Source organism: Falco peregrinus, chromosome 4 (assembly GCF_023634155.1).
Source record: "Falco peregrinus isolate bFalPer1 chromosome 4, bFalPer1.pri, whole genome shotgun sequence".
Lineage (NCBI taxonomy): Eukaryota > Metazoa > Chordata > Aves > Falconiformes > Falconidae > Falco > Falco peregrinus.
In genome coordinates, this window is record NC_073724.1 from 59,734,958 (window position 1) to 59,759,189 (window position 24,232).

General features: G+C 36.1%; 1 protein-coding gene across 3 annotated transcripts in view; it reads right to left on the reverse strand.

Annotated features, from left to right (window-relative positions):
- MYO16 (myosin XVI) overlaps positions 1-24,232 on the reverse strand; it is a 412,120-nt gene that overhangs the window by 112,712 nt on the left and 275,176 nt on the right. For all 3 annotated transcript variants that reach the window (XM_055802518.1, XM_055802516.1, XM_055802517.1), the window contains exons 17-21: positions 17,648-17,759; positions 13,918-14,035; positions 13,073-13,144; positions 12,293-12,434; positions 3,722-3,794 (exon numbers count right to left, since the gene is read on the reverse strand). In XM_055802518.1, the coding sequence (XP_055658493.1) occupies positions 3,722-3,794; positions 12,293-12,434; positions 13,073-13,144; positions 13,918-14,035; positions 17,648-17,759 (517 nt within the window). The remainder of the gene's footprint in view (positions 1-3,721; positions 3,795-12,292; positions 12,435-13,072; positions 13,145-13,917; positions 14,036-17,647; positions 17,760-24,232) is intronic.

The following is a 24,232-nucleotide window of genomic DNA, read 5'->3' on the forward strand; positions in this document are numbered from 1 at the left end:
CTTGCCACCTGAATTTGACATCAGAGAGAAAACACTACTAGAGTCCATTTTATTTAGCTGCATTCTTGCTCTTTGTGATACTTTCACAATTACAGACCTCCACTTCTGCTGAAAGACCTGACTGAAGAAAAGCTACTTTTGCTACTCTAAGGTTTGGTACTTCTGCTGTAACAGTTTTCCTAAAAACAGCTTTAACAACCTTCCTTCCTGCCTATGTCACTCGTTATGTTCATTGGCTATGAGTTCTTTCTGTTTGTGTGGCATGCTCTTGTGGTCAAAGAATATACTAGCATAAAGGTATAACGAAGATAGCAGCATTCCTTGATTGCAGTATTTTTAGTTGTGCTGTGAAGGAACCATGAATAAGACCTAACCAAGTTTTAAACTCTACTGGAAGAGAAGCAGAAGTTTTCTACTTTCAAAGGAGTGCAGATTAAACTGTAAACAAATATAGTCCCTCACAAACAAGAAAACCTGAGGAAACATTGAAAACTAACACTGAAAACCGCCATTGCTATTTTTGGTAGAGCATTCACATTTCCTGAAATAATCACAAAACAAAGGCTATTTCTGTACAGACTAGGACAGAGAAATCTGTGCTCACTTCTGACCATGTTCCAGTGTGGCAGTACACAAAGCTGTTCTGGCACACAGCAGGTATGCAGCTGCTCTAGGAAAATGCTGTTTCCGAGCTAATGACCACTACTAGGAAGTGACCGTAAATTGTAATTGGGGTGAGCTAGCAGTGTACTGTAGTCATTTACCATGACTTAGCTGATGAGTACTAACTCATTGAGTCCTGGTAATTCAGAACCTTCCACTCTTCATTGAGCAAGGCTCCCTCAGACTGTGGCTTCTAAAAACACTGTCCCCTGTCTTTCAGCTCTTAAACTTCACACCAGAAACCACAACTCCACTCACTGCCACTTATCCCATGTACTTATTTACTGTTATTTTCGATTTACATGTCCTATTTTTTCTAATATAAATTGAATGTATTACACACATTCTATAAAATGAAGGCTTACCAACGCTCACCAAGTACAAGGAAAACCATACACTTACTTAAGGCTGCTTTTAACTTCTAATGCCGCCTTCTTTGTAATTGGCTATAAAAATATTCTCCTTAGAAGCTGTCAGTCACATCACGCTGCCTGCAGAAGTTACCATATTTTTGGTGTAGACACAATTAACCTTACTTTTCTAGTTCTTTGACATCTATTGTCCTATGCATTGTTCGTGAACCATTCCTAGACCAGTTCTTGGTTTGCTGTTGACATTTCAATTCCCTAATGCCTTGTCATTCCAACAGACTGCACTGAGCAAGTTATTCTACCTAGTTTATCCAGCTCTCTCTTCCTGAACCATCCTCAAACACAGTCTATTAAACTGAATTGCTTAAATTGACATGTGATTTAGTATCATATTGCTTTCTTAATTATGGTATTAAACTGTCTATCCACTGATCTGATTTGAAGTACCAGAAAGATTCACACAGAAGCTTGGAATGTCCCCAGATTTGGGCAATCAGGTTTTAATCTTTCTTGAAAACAGTTGTAATTTTTTTTTTCAAGAAAGCAAGCAAACAGATATCGGAAAGAACACCTTGTCTTACACTGATTTGAAGCAAAAGGTTAATTTTCCCCACATTACTTTTGTGATGCCATCTTAAATAAATGTGAAGAAAAAGTAATTTTTATGGCTTCTCCACTGTTTGGCTGTAACATTTAATGTTAATGTTCCGCAGTCACAGGGCTTGACACTGGGCATGTTTGCAGACATGATGCAATGTTTTGCACAAGGACCCTATCTGGGCTAACAAGCCTGTTTATCATCAGGGTTAATGAGCCCAGGCAGAATACTGAGCTAGGCTAGACTACTAGACAGCTTGAGCTTTTGAGTGCAGGCTGTTTTGTGTGTGTCTGCGTGATTACACTGTGCCATGTGGAGAAACAAACCGCTTCTGTTTATTGATACTGCAACCCATCACTTCAGGAATCAGATGTGTTTATCACATTACAGAGTTCATATAAAAATGATTATTTTTATTTGTAATTCCTTCACCTTTATTCTGCCTTTTCAGGAATGCAGTTTAGTATTTTCTGAGGTAATGACTCAGGGTATTACTCAATATTAGTCAACAAAATGCATGCAGTCCAGGTGGAGGGACATTAAGTATATCTTGAAATATATTTATTTAGAAAAAATAAAATAAAAATGCAAAATACACTTTGAAATTATCATGTTTGCTGTGCAGAAATCATAAAATAAGCTACTTTTTACTCCTTTTTCTTGAAGTCTCATATTTTCTCTTCATGCATTCTCTGCAGTCGCTGAGCTGAAAATTACTTACTCCAGAAACTGGAATTTGTGGTATTTAATTATGTCAGTTGCAGAACTTATATGAGTTTTATGACAAAAAACAATGCAGAACAGAATCAAAGGAAAATAACCAGTAAGTCACAAGATACACCCCGCTCTTTTGAGAGGCATTTAAAATGCATAGAATATTTTATCCTTATTAATCAGTAGGTTTTATAGATTTTTTTTGCATAGATTCAGTCTGTTAACATGTTTTTTCTTTTTCACTTGATATTTCCTCCCCAAAGTAGACATTCACACTGAGTAAATGTGAATACTGGCACACATTAATAGTCCTTAATCCAGCAAAAGTTTGAGCAAGGTAGAACTGTAACAGCACAAGGTTTTGTGAGGGGAAATGGATTGTGGTTTATTGCATTCTTATGTGCTCTTTTGAAGTAAGAGGTAAGCTCATCCTGTTTGTGCTTTCAAACATTTGCAAATTGGGTAGTGATGTAAACATGCTACACAAAGTGAACTAATGTGGCCCTATGACTTCTATTTCACTAGAAAGCTGAGCCATAAAACAATGGGTTGACTGGGATGAAGGGGCCAATTTTGATTCAAACAATAACATGTTCTTTGTTGTTGCTGATGCCATCTCTATTCTTTTCTATGCTTTGATTTTCTGTTCTATGCTTTGATTTTCTTCTGCTGCATTACAGATTGAATGAACAACTGAACAATAACTTAGACATCTCTTTCAGCACATTGTGTAGAGTTGCTAATGCTTTCTGAAACACATAATTCACAAGAGCTTTGGTGTTCAGAGACTAATGTTGGAGGCAGGCAAAGAGTTCCGTAATTTTCAAAAAATGTTTGATACTTAAATGGACTTTTAAGCATTCAGAGAGCTAAAGTTTAAATTATTTTCCACAGATGTAATTGAATTTTTTTTAAAAGTCACATGTTATAAAGTCACACAGAGGTGAATCTGCCAGTAATGACACTTAGCATAATGTAGGATTTTTGTTCTATTTTTTCTCCAAGGCATCCGAAGACCTTTTGATCTTTCTTCCAATCCAGTGTATTGTCCTCCTACTCACCGACCTAGTTGAAGTATCACTTCCACAAACATAAAAACAGACAACACAAAGTATTTTCCTCAGATTGTCTTTCAGTGCTGAGACTACCCTCTTCCAAATTATTATGGTAGGTGTTTACTAGATTCTTTCAAAATGATTAATAACTACACAGCCTGTGTCTTTAATTCACACCCATATAGGCAGAATGGGGAAAAAAAAATAAGAGCAAATTTTCACCTCCATGTATATTTATATTCTGAGCAAAACACTTTTGTTTAAAACCTTAATAGAAGAATTATCATTAACAGTAAATTCAGAAAAACTTAGCCACTTACCTGTTCAAAAGTATTCTTTTGAAATTCTTCAAATCCAAAAATATCCAGTACTCCAATTTCAAATACGTGGTCACTGGGGAAAAAAAGATTTTACAGTTAATAAAAATTCAAGCAAGTGAATAATCTAACTTGTTTCTGACAAAATAATTCTGTTCAAGAACAAAAGCAGGCTGTATTTCAAAAACATGGCATGAAATACACAAGCAGACCATGTATACAACAAAAGCAAAATTCTACCCACCAACCCGGTTATATCAAACATAAATAAAAAAGCAGGCTTCAAGACTGTTTTAGCAGCCACTTTAAAAACGAAATTTGTAAGAGAAGGAAACGATCTTAGCTTCTTTAAAGTCCAGTTTCTAAAGGTAAAGGTAGGTGTCTATTCACTCAGATGAGGGATAGCCATTTAGGGGAGGCATCAAAATTGCTTAGCTGACCCCAGTTACCCCCTCCAGTTTACATTTGTTTGACAGCCAGAACTGCTCCTACTAAATGTACTTCAAGGGAAATGTGTTAAGCCAAAGTCCTCTCTGTGCCAGCATGAAGCAGAGGCCATGAGCTCAGGCTGCACAAGAGGTTACATCTCTCAGGGGAAAGAACAGTCAGGATTTGGCCATGAAGAAGACTGATATTTCTTCTCTGTATACACAAAAGAATACTTGTTGCCAGTGCATCTATTTTGTCATGTGCCACTGTCTGCATTCAGGGAAGGGCTTTTATTTTGACCCAGTGGAGGGATTAGGGCAGGGCAGTCACCTAGGATTTGGACAGCAGAAATTGGAAAGGGACAGAGGTGTTTTTATGCTGTACTTACTTGGGACTGTTGTTGTAACCCTGGTCTGGAGAAGAAACTAAGCTCAATACCAGGAGAAAAATTAATGTCTTGGGATACCCTGCTGCCTGCTTTGGAAAGATTTGAGAAATATGAAATAGGAAGGGTCTGGGCTCACTGAGGCTGACTTTTTCTTTATTTTCTTCATGGTATTATTAGACAGAGAACATGAAAAGAGGATTGCGGTCAAAAATTTGTTGTAGTTTGCCTATGTGAATGCAGTGAGACTTTCTCCAGAGTGAAATGATCTGCCAGCAGAATGAGAGACTGCACTACAGCCAACAGCTCTCTGGAACAGGAAAAATCACCAAAGGTAATATCATGCAGCTTTCTGAGAAAAGAGATGGACACTTTCTAAAGCAGATGATTTTTCCTTTCCCTTTGCTAACATAATTTGTAAATGTATGGGTTTATATGCATTAAAAATAATAACACAGCCTCCTGTTTCTAAAATCTACTTTTCCTTCCACAATTTTCTTCCATGTCCCTTGTTTCTTCTATGTCTAAATCTGTGTGCGTATCCAGATATAGACATAAAGGGGAAAAATGTGATCCACTGTTGAAGTACTTTAGTATAGTTCTATTACAGTCATTGTAAACACTACCATTTAATTAGGGGATGCTCCAGCCCTGAAAATAAATTCCTATTATAATAAACAAAAGAAAAAGTAAAAACATAAAATAATTGGGTACTGCAAAACAAGCTAGAAAAACCAAAATCCTCAGGGAAAAGCACAGCCTTCTTCAGAAGTGATACCCAAGAAGTTTGTCTTCATTTCTAAGGCATACTAGTTCAATGCACTACTGATTGTCACAAGACTGGCTGTGTGTGTAAATGTCAGACATAGAAAGTTGCATAATAAATCTAGTCTAAAATGACTTCGCTGGGCAGAGGAGGTTATCATGAGGTTGATTAGCCTCCAAGGGAATTTCTACAAGAAGCATAAAGATGTATCACCACCTCCATCACTAGCAATGAGTGCAATTTAAGTTGTGTTTTAAAATGTAAGCCTCATTCCCAAGTGTTCCTGATTAGACATGGGTGCACATTGCTTGTCACAATGTGTTTTCAACAAAACCGGTCCATTTCTATAAAGAAGAATTAGACATTTTAAAAATAAACTACCTCAGAATAATACTGAAAAGTCAGAATTATTATGTTATTTAACTTAAATTTTGGAAAAAAATAGTTTGCAAGTTCAGAATACTTAATAAATTTTCATTCTTATTTTTTGTCACTTATCTAGAGCCTTCCTTATAGGAAGGCAAAACATGAACTGCTACGTAATATTGCATAGCATCTGAAATATTACATTATATTTCACAGTTATTGAGAGCAACTTAACATGGACTGAACAGCTTATCAGATTCAATTAATAGATTTGAGGCTGTATTGCTTACATTCCAGTTGAGTGCCATGACTTATTTTGTCAAATTGGTGTCTCTTACTTTTTCAAGGAATATATAAATATTTGTATAAGGAAAGGACCAAACCAAACCAATGTAATGAATTATTACAAATAGGCAAAACAGGAACATGGCCCTAGTTTCTAAAACTCCAGGTAAAAGCCTTAGCAGCCAGCCTATTGACTACACCAAATAACATTCCTTATCAAAACTGTGGTATTTCGAAGAAATATCTTGATTTACTGGAGATTCACTTCTTGAGAGGAAAACATGTCACCCCAAACTTTTTTATGAATTCCACTTGATAATCTTAGTCTTGTACTATTAGATGATGCACACACTACATGAAAAGAGTTGAAGATTTTACATAATTAGTATCTCACCTACAGGGCAAGTATAACAGAACAAGGCTCTGTATCCTCTACAATAGTGACAATTTATTACTACATTGTGGCATTTATTTGCAAAATCTCACCCACCACAATCGTAACTTTCTGTATTAAACTATTGCTTCAGTTTTGAAAATTAAATAGGAACTGACAGCACATCAAAATTACAAGCATTGTTTTATATACGACTACAGATTATTTTGTGTTGGTTTTTGCTTTCTTCTTGTCTTCCTCTGTTTTATTTCACTTTTCTTCTCAGAGGAAGGGTCCATATATATTTGTGTTGGCCAGCTGTCAATCATATTAATTCCAGCAAAATTACTTTCCTTAATCATAGCAGAGAATCCCAAGGCAAAATATAGCATGAATGATCCCATGTTTACCAATGAAAGGGCATGTTACCAGTGTCTAAAGGAACAAACATTAGAAAAGAGTACTTCTTGTTCTGAAAAATCCCCTTATTTTACTTTATTCTTTCATGGTTACTAAACATCACTGACACTTTTTCTCATGATGTTTCCGATACTCAATATCTTTTAGTTTCAGCTATAGTTTTAGTGGTGACTGAGACTTTGATTTCAAGTTTGACAATTCCTAGCATAGAATTAGAAAAACAATGATTTGCCAATCTTCAAAAAACATTTTTATCTCTTAGACCAGTACATAGCTGTGAATAGTTAAAACCAGGCACAGATGTTAACCACAACTCATTGATTTCTGTGATTTACAAAACAGCATTTAGCATTTCAACTGGTAATATTTTACAATGTCTCCAGTTTTGCCTTTTTCTCAGAATGACATCTCTGTAAGGAGGTCCTTATAGACTAGAAATACTTCTTGATCTTGTAGACTAAACAAGTGTGTTATAAAGAAACGACATAAAAATTCTTGGCAACTCCTAAAAACAATACACATATAGAAGACATCCTGTCTGATGATCTACTGTCTTGGCTGACATCCTGCCATTCATCAAGAGATGCTCCATCCATTAGCCATTCCTGGCAAGGTGAACAGAATTCTCTTTACAATACTTGTGTCCCATTCTTCAGAAAGGATGTTATTTGATCTTTTTTTTTTTTTTTTTTTTTTCCATCCCAGATGGTTTTCAGCTCCAAAATCCATAGGGTCCATAGACATTTTTTGTAGTCTGCCTACATAAAGCTGTGAAATGAACCTGTTGGGGCAGGATGATCTAACATGCCTTTTCATCTATCCCAGATAAAACGTTTCTTGCTCTTCCTCCAACTTCTGCCAGTAACCAGGAAGGAAGCCAGTAGGCTTATGTCTGATCTGGATAAACTAGAAGTGATACTGTATAATGAGGAAATATTTCTAGGATTAGATGAAGTATATAACCTAGCCTTCAAATGAGGACCCTCAGAATCCTAATTAAGACTCCCTCAGTTCTCCCAGGGGACAGATTACACCTGTTGTCATAAATAATGGTTCTTGATGCGAACAGGCTGAATGCTACCAGTTGGAAATGGTTTTCATCTCAAACAATTACTAAAACAAACCAATTTATGATAATTTTTCTGAATTTTTTCTGAGATTTTTTTTAAGTTTCTGAGATTTTTGCTGAGACTTTGTTTACTGCCACATCTATCAGTCAGCTTGCTCAACGACTGTAATTTTCCTTTTAATATTACCTTACCCAAGTGTGAGTGGTACAGATAGAGACAGTGGCTGGTCACAGTGGAAAGAAACATTAGCTCTGTATCTGACAAACATTTCTTTGAGTGACTTGAGAGGTATGGTAAGAAGGGAGAAATATGTTTGCTAATAGACTCAAACTCTGAGCCCTCTCATCAGTAGCACGTATCTTCTCCAGCTCTTTGAAGAAAAAAATGTTCTATGCTTTAAAAAATTGTATTGTTTGTTTAATAAAACATTGGAAATTATGTAGACTGAAGCAGAACTCAAAATATGATATTATGCACCATATTGTATTGGATGCTTTGTATTGTTTGTCTGTTTTACAGATATCCCTATCTTCACATACAGAAACAATTCTCATTATGCTGTGGGTTCATGTTCTGAACAGGAACTCTCTTTTTGTCTTTCTTGCCATCTCAGCACCCTTCTACTGCATTCAAGAATAGATAAATAACTGTTTTAGTTCATCTCTGATTTTTTTCCTAGGCTAGAAACATTTCTATTTTAGAATATCTCATTCTGTAAACTGGATGATGTGTATTAAGAAGTCTGTAAATGAGACTCTGGAGATCTTTCTTTTGCTCAAATAAGTGTTGCCACTGATACTTTCTGGCAATATTTGAAATTTGCTGGAAATAAGATTACACAGTCAGAATACACAGGCTTTCAGAAAATACCTTTTTAGAAATATTCTACATGCTTAGTTTGAAACAGAAATCTATGGTTGACCTGGTGATAGCAGAAGGTATAACTGAATACTAGCTTTCTTTGATTTTCTGCAATACAGCAGGCATATTGGCATGAGCCCCATCGCCAGGCCACGTATGAGAAAGACTTTGCTAACTAGCTGATAAACCATCATGCCTTCTACTTACTAGCAAGTAGGGAAAGCAATATCGAGATTTTTTTCAAGCACATATACCTAATTAGCTTGTTTTCCATCAGAAAAGACAAACAAGATTTCACAGGCATTCTTCAATCTCCATAAATATAAAGTCCTCTTGCAGAATGAGTGAGGAGTTCATAAAACATCATCTTAAGACATTTTATTACCAACATTTGAATCATGAGAGCCAACGTTGGCCATGTGGAATCGTACCTTGAAATGCCACATTTAGGCAAAATAAACGCTCAAGTCTCTTTTATCTACAAAACTGAAAATGAGCATACGTCTTTGAATGGGAGTTAAACAGTAGTAAACTTTGAAGAGTTAAGAGTCTTGGGAAGAAGACCTAGACGATTTTTATAATAAAAAAATCAGTAGAATAGGAAATCATTATAGAAATGAGTGAATATAAATATTAATATTTTTTTTAAAAAGAATTATAAGCGCCTGTGAGAAGTTGTAATACCTTGCTTCTAATCCCATTCTAGAGGCCAATTACAGAAAAGCAGTTTCTCCCCAGTGAATTTCTTTGAAACATATCAAGATGAATAAAGTAATAAACCTCAAAGTACCTTGCAACCAGTCCAAACTAGCATCCATGCTAAAGATTTACTTCTAACTAGAGAAAATCATAAGTAACTTTTTACGAAGGAGAACATTACAGAAGGTATCTCACTAAACACTGCCATTAAAACTTTTGCTTTATATTTATTGGATGGTATTATAAAGTAATGAATTTATTGGACTCTGGCAACACTTTTACCCCTTATACTTTATATCGCTAGAGCTTGGTCTTTGCAGCTGTACATAGAATCATCTCCCCTTCCCTTAGATCTAATGGTAATCATCACTTTTATTTTGCCTGAAACCAGTCACAAGCTATTTCGTGGTAAATATAAATCAGTATTAATGACCAAAATTGAAGAGCTTCACCATAAAAGTTAAACTCAGGTACCTAGTTTCATCAAAAATGCCAAGATCAAATGTTTCTTTTAGAGTTACTAAGCCAATAAATCTAATTTTATTGCTTCATAAATTCTTACTGAAGTGGAATGGAAGTACAGTTAAGCTACCTCACAACAAAAAAGAACTGAGTTAGAAACCTTATTCCAGATTTCTGATGAAAGCTTCCTCTCATCTGATGGATAGTAACTGTGTATGTTTCCGAATGGGGAGTGAAGTGTGACCTGAAATGTATCACCCTTATTTAGTCATATTAGATAATGTCTTTGGTGGATATTTATGCAGAGGTTTATTAAAACTGCACCAAACTGGAGATATAATGCTGCTAATTGAGAGAATTGCTTAGATGTATATGAAGTAAATCTGAACCACAAATCACAGATTGATGAAATGACTTCATTAATCCAGCTTGCATCTTGAACTGTACTGTGCTTTGATTTCCTACTACAGGTTGCACAGCGTGATTGGGCTGAACCAAAAAAAAGCTGGGGATGGGGGAAGTATTTTCTTAATCTTAAGCTGGTTAACTCAATTGAGGTTGAAATATCAAAGACGGTCAACTTAATTGTCACCCAAAATAAGCTATTTTCCTTCAAGTTTGGAAGGGGACCAGAGGCTGAATTTGGCCTGCTAAAATTTAATATGCCTTGTCAGCACTGCCAGTAAGTCCTGAGTTGGTTAGCTTCCTTCAGCCAGCCTAAATGAAAAACTCCTCTCTTTCAAACAAAGGTATAATACAAAACTATTGCAAATTCCTCATTTCTGACAACATCAAACAGTTGTCCTGTGTTAGCTAGGACTTAGAACATCACATAGTTTTCAAGGTACCACACAGGTAGAAATAGTTTCACTGAGAAGTATTTCCACAAGGTAGAAGTCTCCTCAGGCACATATGATTGCATAAAGGAGACTAGAAGATAAACAATATACAAACAGCTTTGACTTTCAATATTTGAAGATCTGATAATACCTAGAAATTATAGGTTCACATTACTAAACAACAGAGATACACAACACCCTATTCTGAAAGACTGTGAGATACCAAATTTCAAAACTACAAAATGATACATTAAAAAATTATTTCAAATAATTTTAATAGATTTTTAATATACTGATTCTGGATTCCTTCCTCAATGACCACTACAAATGAGCTCAGTGTAACTAGGAATACCTGAGCTGGATTGCTGTCACAGACATGCACTGGGCTAAGCCCATGTACCGTAAGACCCAGGAATAGATGGGGATGATTGGAATGTGACCACATGCCACTGTCCTCCCTTGTTACAAACACAGAGTTTCAAATTAGGACATGGATTGGAAAGTTGCTGTAGCTTGGTTGTCCAGGTGCCTGTAATTTTAAGGGGCTGTCTGATCAGAAACAGACAAGTAAAACAATTCTGTGTTACTGGCAAACCTTCCCTTTGCCTCCAGCAGGAAGCTAAACACTCTGGTGGTGTATATATGACAGAAAGGTTTTATGTGCAGAAAGTTCTGAGTTACTGAGGCATGTAGCTTTTCCTGTTAGCTATGCCTATAGAAAAGACATGTGATTTATTACTAATTGGTTTACAAACTGGATAGGAATAAAAATAAGATTGTGAAGTTATCAAATTTTAAAAAAAGGCACATAATAAATATTTGTCCTATGAAGCCAATGCAGATATGATATAAGGGAAAAATACTTACTCTTGTTTGAAAGTTTCCTATCTTTGTGGACTTCCATTTACCAATAATGCCAAGAAATCTTGTACTTAGTGTTTGTAAGAAAGCTTATCTGAGCATGTGAGATTTTGAACCTTGGTTAAATCACATGTTATGATCACCTAATTAGGTCTTCTGTCTTAGTTTGCTACTTTGATTATACTGAGAGTTGGTTTTGGTTTTATTTTTGTTTGTTTCTTGACTGCTCCACTGACATACATTAATTAGCATTCATTTTTTTCTAAGAAACCATACTAGATAGCCACAGCATTGAGTTTAGCAAATGACAACCTACAGAGATCCAGAACATTCTTAGAACACTTGATTCAGTGAAGTTTAAATATTCATTTGAAGGCCTTTGAACAAAATTGTGTTTTTAATATCCTGTGCTAAGGTCATAGTTTTGGAGAGAAAGAACAAGTGTCTTCTGCACTAAAAGAACATCAAGCAGCTTTTTGCTTGTTGAAAGACTTAGCTCATGCTGTATTGTCAGCTCTTAAAAGGCTACTAGTTCCAACCGCTGATCTGGCGTACCATATAAAGTACCATGTTCACAAGCAAATAAATAAACAAGTATGTTTAAGGAAATTACTTGAAGGAATGGCCAGTGATTTAAAGATCCAGGCATCACTGTAATGCTATCATAAAATGCTTTAAAAGATGGAATGATGTTTCTTTTATAGATCTGGGTTTGAACAGATAATGGCACACCTAATAGTTTGTAGTGGCACTCCTACCTGTCAGTCTCATCTTGATTTTGAAGGTAGCAGTTTATTGTGTTGACTAAAAAGCTGAATAAACGACCATATAGAGATTTTGCCAAGAGATCCCGGTAAAATTCTGCAATCTCTATAGTATGCCTCCGTACAATCATGTCTCCTAAGACAGAAAACAGAAAATGGAGATGAAAGCATGTTGTAACTCTCGTCTTAAATAATTTCAGTTACAGTAAATTTAGTTACAGTTATTTCACCCTTGCCAAACCTATACATGGTATTAGTTTTTTTGCTGAAGTGTCCAGAGAAAGATGAGAAGACTGCCAACACTTGCAAGATGTTCCGTTTGGAAACATGTACCTTTGCACTTTTTTCAATAGCAAAGGGTATGAGTACCACACAGAACTAGCATTTTACTGAAAAGAACTCTTTCAAAACTTCCTGCACCACCACCAACACCCACCCCCCCCCCCCCAGCCCTGACACTCCTGATGACTTTAGTTCTTAGTATTAATATCTAATCTGTTACCTTGACACGCTTGTGTAAGATTAATCAAGTTAGGAGCCCATCAGTGTCAGACTGTAAAACTGCTTGCTCCATTTTACAAAGTCATTTCTAATTCAGTGGCCCAGTCTGATTTATTGCATGGCAGATAATACTACATATTCTTCAGAGGGAAAATTTACAAGACCATACAAGAAATAAGAAAAAAATATTATATGCTTTTCAAATTCTTAAATCAGAAGGATCAAAATGCCACCAGGTCTAATCTATGAGAATGTCAGCTTGGAAAAGATTACCTTTAAAATACTGAACATCAGTTGTTAAGGCTGAAGCAAATTCATCTGGTGAAACCTGCAGCATGCCTGCCACTGAAATGAAAAGAGAATTTAAAGAAAGCCTGATTTGTGCTCTACTGCATATTTTATTTTTTATAACAGATTTTCTTATGTAGATGCTATTTTTGAACACTGAAAGAACCCACACATTAAAGAAAAGAGTGCCGCCATGGGAGAAATCAAAATTAATGAACACATAAAATCGGATTACTATAATCAGCACTTTGTGAAGTTTGAACATATCTGTATATTACATTACAGCTTTCTTTCCCCTTTAAAGATTACTCAGGACTTTCCCCAGGACTTGGCAGACTTTCTCTTGTATTAGAGTTAAGGCATGCTACTTATTGACATTCTGTAGCCATAGGCCGCTTTGAGGAGATTTGTTAGTGACCCAGGAGGGCAAACTTCAAAGCATGGAAACAAGAGACCCTTTTAAGATATAGATTTTGAACGTATGGAGTTCAGTTCAATGCAAATTGTTCAGCTGTTGACAAGCAGCGCAAGAGCCTTTAAAAAGAAGACTGCACAAAGTGCAGTGTACAATTTCTTTCGGTGAATGACAGCATTAAATACGACACTGAAATAGATGATTTGCAATACTAGCATTTTATTTCATCTCACAAAAATCTGTAACTTATAAAACATCCAAGTCAATTGGATACTGTCTTCTCACAGTAATTTATGAATTTTCAGAAGCAATTTCTCTGTCTCCCTGGAATTGTGTTTCCATCTGTCGGTGGATCAGTGCAACTGTCCTGCTGTGGGACCAAGCATGTGATGCTTCAAGGTCACATCCCACTGACCTTGTTCCAGTAGCTGCAGGTCTGACACCAATGCTGTCTCAGCGTCTGTCAGAGCCGTAAACCGAATGTCTCCAAGATGCAGAATTGCTGAGAGAATTACAAACAGGTTCTCCACCTCCTGCACATATTTTATACAGAATTAAAGAAAAGATCTGTTGCACACACCAGTGAAAGGCAATGTTTTATAAAAATACAAATTCTATTATTGTGTATCATTGGCATTTGCAAAGTTAAAAAGTATTCATGTGTGAACTATTGACAGGAAATTTGGATTTAGAAATCAAACTGGGACCTATCTAGGACATAAACCAACACGATTACCTTTTTTTCTTTTGTTTTAATGTGAATCACACTAACTACTGAGTTAAAAAAGTTTTTCCAATGTGGTAAAAAATACTGAAATATCTTTAATGGATGAATTATTTCTGCAATAAATAAATGTATCTTGTCCATAGACTTTTTCCATCATGACAATTTCTGTATCTGGAAATAGCAAGGTTTGTTTTTTACTCAGCCAACTGCATTCACAAAGTGTTTAAATTATAACAGGTTCCTGGTAGTAAAAGCCACCATTAAGGTCTGAAAGAAACAAAAGCAACCTCCCTTATCCACACACTTTCCCCCCATGATTACATACAACGTTCTGATGCCTCTAAGGCTGAGAAGCACTTATCTTTAGGGCTAGATTTTTCCTGGCCTAATTTTTTTACCACAGCAAGAAAAGAACTAATTTTCTTGGGTTTTTTAAATGTTTTTAAATTCAAACAAAAAGTGACCCATGAAATATGAACCAAAATGCTAAAACATGGAAAACATAGCGGGTTTTGGAAGGTTTTTTTTTAAGGTCAGTTTGGTGCTCCTTTAAAATTATAAAACAGGAAAACTGCTATCCACTAGAGCATTACATGGCATTATGCACAGCAAAGTTAGTTGATAATTCTTGAAATTTTTTTGAAAAATAATATTTGGAATCTGATTCTACTGAAACAGGAGAAGTATCAGTGAGAAGTCTCACTTACTGGAATTTGCAGAAAATTAAAAAGTACACTACAAATTAAATACTTAGCCAATCTATCCTCTTTATTCTCAAGTAACAACAATGAATTCAGAACACGCTGAAACCAAGCCTGGATGACTTTTCATCAGTTTTCAAAAGCAACAGGTAAAAAAAAAATAAAAAAATGCATTCTTCTTTTTCTTGTTCCTTTCTCTAGTAAGCATGCCCATCATCAGAGGACATTAAAAAAAGCTTACAGTCTTTCTGGGATACAGACTCCAGCACCTCCAATGCTGTTTAAGCAAGTTTGATTCTCTAAGAGAAGAACTTCAATCTCTTACTCTATGAGATAGATGTAAATAGGGCAACAGTATATTTTTCTATTACACAGTACCAAGGCTGAAGATCAAAAAAAGCAATATATACAGATGAATGCTGAATACGATAGCTATTACAACAGAAGAACTGTCATACTAATATGGCACTCAGACTAGGGTGCTATACCCTACTTCTTGGGAAGGCCTCTTACACAAGGCGGGTTGGCACAGTAGTACAGGACACTTCTTGCTTGTTAGCTTAAGAATTGGTTTGGGGATGACTGTAAGCACTGACTTGCAGCAGGCTGGGATAGCCATTTATTTCGGTGATTTTGGTAAGGTTTGATTAGCGTTCCAGATCCTCAAACACTTTCCCATTTTTTTCCAAGATGCATATTCCTCAACTTTAAAACATTTTTTTAAATAAACATTAACACAGCAAGATACCGTTAAAGACTGCTAAGGAATTTTTATGTAGTTCTTCAAAAAGATAATCTACTCTATCATTAAACGTGGCTAGGTGGTCAAGGAATAGTACATACAGACCTTTCCATGTACCTCAGAAGTAATGGGTAGAAATTATAGATGTGTTTTACCTACATATTCCCCTCTAACCTCCAGCACAGGAAATCAGCCTGCAGTACTCTGGAGCTCCACAGATTTCCAGCCTCCTAAATGATTATTCTATTGCTGCCTGGGTATAGAGGAGCCTTGAAGATGGTTTACACTTTTCTGAGTCAAATTGCTTCTTTTCAAGAACTCTGAGCAAAGTGAAGTGCGGGATCCAAAAGGATACTGTATGTAAAGTGTTCTCAGACTGTTTCTGTAGTCTTCTAAAACTCGATTCATTAGGCATTCAACTATTTATTTATAGACTGAACCCCTTCCTCAACAGAACAGAAAGGTTAATGAAAGAGCTAGAGAGATCCACCCATTTGTGAACACTGGGCTAAATGCAGAAGTGTCTACAGGTGCAGAGCTAGATCCACTAAGGCTAAGGAATAATTCTTTCAAATATAGCCAGCCATATGTGTTCAAATTTGTACATGGCCACATGAATATTCATGAAAAACCCACTCTTCTTTATATTAAAAGGTGGCATGTTACCAAAGAACATTTCTTACTACCTTAACAAGGGAATGCCAAACAACTACATGATGTACCATCACCACAGAAGTCTACCTCACACCTAAATAACAGCTTCAGCAGACTCACAATTTTTTTTGCTGATAGCACTTGATCCCTTTCCCATCTGTCATCTCTTATGATAAACTAGCATACTTAAACTTTTCCTCCACTTTTTTCTTATGATGCTAAATATCACAGAATCATAGAATAGTTTAGGTTGGAAAATGTGCTCAAGAATGTCAAGTCTAACCGTTAACCCAGCACTGCCAAGTCCATCACTAAACCATGTTCCTAAATGCCACATCTACACATCTTCTAAATACTTCCAGGGATGATCATGCAACCACTTCCCTGGGCAGCCTGTCCCAATGCTTGACAATCCTTTCAGTGAACAAATTTTTCCTACTATCCAATCTAAACCTCTCCTGGCACAACTTGAGGACATTTCTTCTTGTCCTATCATTTGTTTCCTGGGAGAAGAGATCGATGCCCACCTTGCTACAACCTTCTTTTACCTCCTTCTAGAACTACTGTTGATTATGCATTTATTTTGCAGAAGTGTCCCAGCTAAAGTGTGCTAGGTAGCATATACATATGTAAGAAATATGAGGATTTTGTTAAATATTCTAGTATCCTGAAGGGATTTAAGTATCTTGCATGAGTTCTTATGCTCAGCCCTTTATTTCTTCTGATTCCTGTCACCCCTCTGTCCTCCAGAACCATTTCTTGATTAATTATCCAAATTATCTTCTTCATTAGCTTTATAAGATTAAAGACAAACATCAGACCTATCTTCTTGTTGCTTTTTGGGGGTTAAGTCAGCTCTTTCAAGTTACCCAGCTCTAATTTAGTTTGTCTAGATATGTATTTACTTCTTTTCAGGTGCTGCTAGCAAAGGCATTTGGAATGTGTGCCTCACAAAATTGAAAGGGACAGAAAGATAATCAGGAAGAGAAAAAAAATCCTGTGGGTTTTATGAGTTTTCTGTCATATGGGATTTGATTGTTTCTTTTTATCTATGTAACTTAATTGTTCAGAGTATTATACCTTGAAGCTGTTTTGTGAATCTTTAAGAATGAAAAAGATTTACATTGTTGGTGCTGTGTCTATTTAAAAGTGATTACAGTAATTTCCCTGGAGTGAACTAGTACTGCATATTGTTTCAAGGTCTTAACCAACAGAAAAAAAAGAAAGACAGAAAGGTACTTCTTTTCCCCACAAAAGGCCTGCTTTTAACTAAGTAATATGATAACTTTAGCTGCAAATAACATAAGCTTGTGGAACTTACCAGGCTATTGAATCCCATAGCACCTAGAGCTTGTTTTAGTATGGCTAATTTCTCCTTGTTTTGAGGGTTGGCTGCTGACATCGTCTCTTCGAGTACAGTCTGGCTTAGATACCTGCACAGAGGAAAAACAGCATATGTAGTATTTACAAGGCTGGTGCACAATCAAACTTTGAGGTTAAAAGCCAGCTCTGCCCTTCTAACCAGAGGTGTATTACAAATTTTTCTCAGCCTCTGGAGGGAATAGTACCAGTCACAAAATGCTTCTATTTTCTTTTGTTGCTTTTGCTTAAGGTTCCCCCCTGCCAACTTTAGCCCTACAGGTAAGCTAAAACTTCAGATTTAATTTATACCACTGACAGTTTTGCCATTCTTGCACTACCAGAGATTCTCCTTCAGAAGCAAGATTTGAAGAGATCTGATAACTCTGACTGTTAAAATTCCCCTCCTGCTGGCGAGGGCATAGATCGGCTCTTATCTGCCTGATCCCATGATGATAATTTGCTCCCTTAGCAGCTGAATGGGTGACAGGTATACTCAGAATCTCAGAACAAAGTAGTAACGAAGTACATAGAGTAGTAAGTGTACAGCCCTTAAGCTGTACTGCTTTGCACACTGTGAAGCAAAAGGAAATTCTACAAACCTTCCCAAAAATAATGATTAGGAGAGAGAAAGAGAGACGCCTAGTGCAGCAGCTAACTCAGGAAAGAAAAAAACAGAATCAATGTAAAGGGTAGTAACACAAATCAGAATAATCAAAAACTATAGTACAACAGACTATTGAAAAACGCAGCAATCAACCTTTTAGAACCATGTATTTTGACCCTCTTGAAATGTGTCTATGGGCCAGATATTAAAAAGTATTCAGGTATTTTCATACAGCTGAAATCACTAGTCATGAGGCTACTGAATATCTTGCAGGATCTGATTTTTAATTACATCATGCTGAGAACATGAAAAGATGTTTTCTTTTATAATTATCATCAAATTATCATTATTATTAAAACACACATTCATCACACAATCTAAAATCTTCACAAATGTCACTTTACATCAACAAAAGAATTCCCCACACCTAAATCAAAATATCATCGCAACACTAACAAAGGTGAACAATTTACACACACTCCACCCCTCATCCCTTCACCACAATTACACCAACAAAAATTCCCCAGAGTTATTCTGCTTTCTACTAATGTTTGGTCTATGATCTGTCACATAAAGATGGGAAATAACACTGGCTTAATTTCTGCCAATTTTGTTCACAATCCTATTTTAATTGCACTATAGAAGAGACACGGTTTCAAAATAAAACTCCTTTTATTACAAGAAGTCTGGCAATGCTGTAGTAAGGGTGGTAGCTCTTGTAAATGTGGCCTTTTATACGAATGTGCGTAGCTTTATAGAAATGTGGAAGGATGACTTAGTATTTGCACTTTTCTAACTGATAATGAGGTTTACGAGGCACACACAATGAAATGCAGAGAACATTTTAGTGGATTGATATCAGCTTTACCAGTGTGGATTTCCCTTGGAGTGATAATGGCATAAGCTACCACAGCAGGTGGGCAGAGGAAGAATAATGGGGAAAAACCCCATGTGCCTGGGTGCATAATCACTTTTTGCACCCACAGGAGATCTCAGTCAGCAGATATCTCAAGTACAAACAAGTCTCACATCAGTGGCTAAAGCTGGTGAATTAACAGTCTTTGAGAACATGGGTTTGTAAGAGCACCGCTGCCAGAGCTCTGTACTGTTTCCTTGAGGTTAATAACAACATTAATTTTGTCGAAATCAAGTAGATATAAATGATAGCACAGCTGTCAAATTAGCTAGAGCAGATGATACGAAGTACATGCCAGCTTTATATTTCTGTTCTGGCGTTTTTTACATTGCCTGTAGGTGTCAAAAGGAGGCTAGAACGCATCTGATACTGAACCTGGCATAGAACCTACTGGTATAAAGGTTAATCCAGCAGAAAATTTTCCACTATTCCAAACTGCTGCATGAGCTTATACCAGTTTAGTGTTATGCATCATGTGTTGGTGGCATTTTTGATCTGTAATTAAGAGATTTATAGCAGCAGCTACTCTGCTGTCAAAATATCCTATCGTTGAACGGTTGGATGAGTTGGAACCTTACATCCATTCCTGCAAAAAAAAGCCTCCTCACTGGTGTTCTCCCATCTCTCTCCCTGTGTACCAAGCAGGGAATACTCTTTCCTGTCCTGTGAAGAGAATATTGCATACTACTTTTATTTAAGCAACCCCACTTAACCAGCTCTTCTTAGCATAGCTAAAGTGCTAGTGGGTATAGTTGCAGCAAAAAGGTGTGTGAACACTACCAACATGTATCAAAGCAGGCCAGAGCATAGCAAAGTGACCCAGAATGCTCACTCCCTTGGAGGAAAGAGCTGAGCCGTGATATGAACCAACATGCATCAGTTCTTGCCTTCAGCACAAGCACTTCTTGCTGATACAGCAGGGGGCAAACTGGGTGCCCGCCAAACCAGGTGCCTGTGGCTCCAATCACCCGTCCATAAACTGCAGCATCTGCTGGGACATGCCTGCTGGAAGAGAATCTGACTTTCCCAGTATAAATCTCCCAAAGATTTAATCAACAGATGTGCTAGTGCCCTTGGAAAGGGCTGCAGTTGGACATCCTCTAAGGTGCACTTCAAATTAGAATCAGTTTCCCTAGTCTAAAAGCAATTAAATTCTTTTATAATATGTCATGAGGCCCACTAATTTTCCAAACTATTTAAGGACTAATGAAATATGAAAATTGCTTTGAAGATACGCACATTCAACTGTTATATGTTTATAATATAAAATATATGCATATTAGGGATGGATTAATTGTATAGAGTACTTGGAACTGTTGATGGAGGCCATACAACTCCCTGAAAATGCAGAAAATATACAGTATAGCAGAGCAGGGGTATAATATGTACTAGCTATACAAGGAATCACATTTTTCTTATTGTTAAGTTCATTCTACCTCAGAAACAGTGACATTTCCATAAAAATATAAACATTTTTTTGCCTATAAAACAGTTCCCTGGCACCTCCTTCTTTCCATCTTAAAGGCTCTGAGGATGAAAAGGGTTTGAGACAGCTTTTGTATTAATATTACTATCACTTATCTATACTTAAGAACCAGAGTCCAGAACAAATTTTAAATTGTTGCCTTTCCTACAAAAATAGAGAAAGGGGAAAGGGATGTGTCACAGTGCAAAAGTCCTAATAATAATGAAACGTTCTTTCACTGTAGATACATCATTAACCCATAAAATGTAAAGCTTTTTCATGACATGTAGCTTTCCTTATATATATAGTGGGTTTTTTGGTGGTGGTTTTTTTTGACATTCAAGTGGCCTGGATAAAACTGCATTGCTAATGGTGTAGAGGGATTAAATTGCTTAAAATTTCCATTGGGAATCTACCATAGAGCTTTTAGATATTATTTTTACTTAGATTTTTGTTATTGAAATTATAGTGTTATAGCCATCATATTTATGAAAACCTATGCTGTTACCAGAGTTTCCAGCAAGGTAGTCTGTGCTCAAATGCACATCAGACCTGATGACTTCTGAATTCTTTTCACTGAAAATTTTAGTAAAGAGGTACTACTGCTATGCAAGCCAGAGATGATGTTCCATAATATCTGATGATGCAGACCACTTGTGGACTTACTTATCATAGTTTTATTAGCTTTACTTGCATATCTCTACACGCTAATTCATTCTGCAAATGCACGTTCACATTATCTTACTGTACCTTTAGAAAAAGATTCTCAGATTTTGGCTGAAGTTGAGCCTTTTAGTTGAAGGTAGCTGCTGATACAAATGATATATCTCTGGTAAATGCCATGAACTAAACGGTGTATGCACTTCTAATAATTAACTCCTTTCTACTGACTGTCTAACCATTTGTTTAAATGCTACCATGTTGACATTTGTATCAGACTAGGATTCTTGAAGGTGCTTATCAGCATACAAAAAAGTTAAGCACATGTGGTCGGTGACTGTTTATTTCAACAAAGAGGAAACTTACTGATCCACAAAATGTTTTTTTAAGAAGATAAACAAACCAGTAATTGTAGTAGACTGTAGTCACTTTCAGGAAAACACAATGCCACATTAGACAATTTCTTGACAAATATAAAAAATATTATCTACACAGTTTTTTCTTTCTGATTTTTTTTCTAAGTTCTAATTTGCAGCATTGTAGCAATCTTGTATCTTCTGTCTCTCAAAGGAAAAACAAATTACTATTTAGAAGAAAAAAATGAATAGTGGTAATTTTTCAGCATGTTGCTTACCATAATTACAATTTTTCAACCATCAATCAAATGACATGATAGATCAAATTTTCAGGTAGGGGTGTTACTGGTGTTTCCAAGAATACAAAACAGTGCTTAATGACATCAAATTCTTTACGTGTTAACTACCTATATAAGTCAACAATTACCTTACCCATTTACCTTATTCACATTGTAAATGTTACACATCATCATGATTTGTATTATTCAATTTATACCTGCAGTAAAGTTCATAATTTGGTACATATATCTCAAATATGAAGAAGAAATACATAGGAACAAATGTCAGCTTACCTGAACAACACTGAGTTTCTGTGGCATATGGATATTTCAAAAATTCTTACATAACCATACTGGTTAAAAACTTTCTTTAAAATAATATTGTCTGTTTAGATGATTGAGCAAATAACAGAAGCTAAGACTAAAAAGAAAAATTTTGACTATCAGTTTGCTATTCTGCCAAAACCTCAGCAACACAATATTTGATTTGGATTGAATTTAGGTTCATTTATTTTCTTTTGAACTGTAACCCAATAGCATTCAGTATCTGCCTCATTCTGCATAAACAAAACATGTCATTTCATTTCCTTACAAGAAAAGCAAAGGAAATAAAAAACAGGACTCACAAAATTACTACAGAAGGTTAAAGAGTCTTTTAATTCTGTTTTTCCTATTAGAACTGTTACATTTCTATAAAAACTGTGAAGAGAGAAAAATAAAGGTTCCAAATTTGATAATTAGGGGATTTAACCGAGAAGAGGGTACCCCTTTCTGGTTATAGTCTCATAGTCAGCATAACCCACAGGAAAGATCTGGAGCTTCCCCACTCACTGTGTCAGGCAGTCCATTTCAAAGTGAGTTCAAAGCATCTAGAGCATGAGGGGATGTTGAACCTTCATGTTTCACACCCCAGGTAAGCAAGGGCTGCAATGTCCCAGTTAGCTCATACCAAGGCAGAAAAGCTTAGCACAGTCCACTCAGGGAGTCTCACCTTCTTTCAGTGGGAAGCTCAAGAACATTGCAGGCTTTCAAAAATAAGTTTCCTTGGTATTTTGAAGCATAGTCAAAGCCAAGCTAGAAAACAATCACCATTTGGCCTTGGATTTACTTCCCAGTCTTGAAAAGCTGGCTCACACTCTGATTAGAATTCAATATATCTATCTTGGCTGGCTATAGTCTACAGACTGTGGCTATCAGCACTTGAAGGGAGATCTGAACTGTTGAAGTATGTCACACGGAAGTTTTCTGATCCCTAGCAAGTAAAGGCTGACAAATAAATGATGTTTTGCACTAATAAATTCTTCAGACAACTACAGTCATAAAGTACTTCAAGATGTTTTGTTGTAGTTGTTAAGTGAGAAAGGAAGACCTTGGTACACAACGGTGGCCACAGAAATTCCAAGGCTTGGCAGAGAGATGGGACCCTGTAGTAGCAAGCCTTCCTAAGGATTGTTATAAACCAATATTTCACTAACAGAGTAAATAAGGCATATACCAAAAAACTATCTGAACACTTAACCACTTCACATTTGTAACATGTGACACTTGAAATATTCAAATATTCTTTATGCCACATAACTATGTATATTATTGCTGTTTATCATATATAAATATCTGTTTCATTACAGTGGTTCATCTTATATCTGACAGTGAAGCTTTCTGAAAGAGATTAGTAGGTCACATCCACTCCATCAGAAATTCCCTTTTGTCAAGACAGTTAAATTTGAGTTTTGATTAGAGGAGAAGAGGAAGCATGGTTTTATCAGATGGACACATCTTTTCAGAGGGCTTTCCTGAAGTAAATATCATGAATAATGAAGAGAGTTCTTGGTGGGATTATATCATTAAGTGGTTCTAAGTCACTATAAAAATTTAGGATAAAGCCCTATGATGAAAGAAAATCATTTATTTATTTTAAGTTAGCATCTAGCTGCTTGCTACTTGACTCCCTTCCTATTAGAGGATGGGTGCTGATGCATCTTCATTTTGTTGTAGAGCTTTCTGGGCTATAGCAGGTTTGATATAAGGGAAACAAAATACAAAATTAGTTGTTAGTCTTAAAAGCTTACTATAGCTAAAACTCCTAAATAAATTTTGCTTATGATAATAAGGATTTTACCAGTCACAGTTAACCTCTTGAGAAAAAAAAGCTCTGGTTATAGGCAAAAAGCTTCATTTTCTAATTACTTATACTCAGAACAATTTATGCATTTGAGGTCTTAGTATTCTAAAGATTCTGTGCTCAGGCTAGAAACTGAGGACATA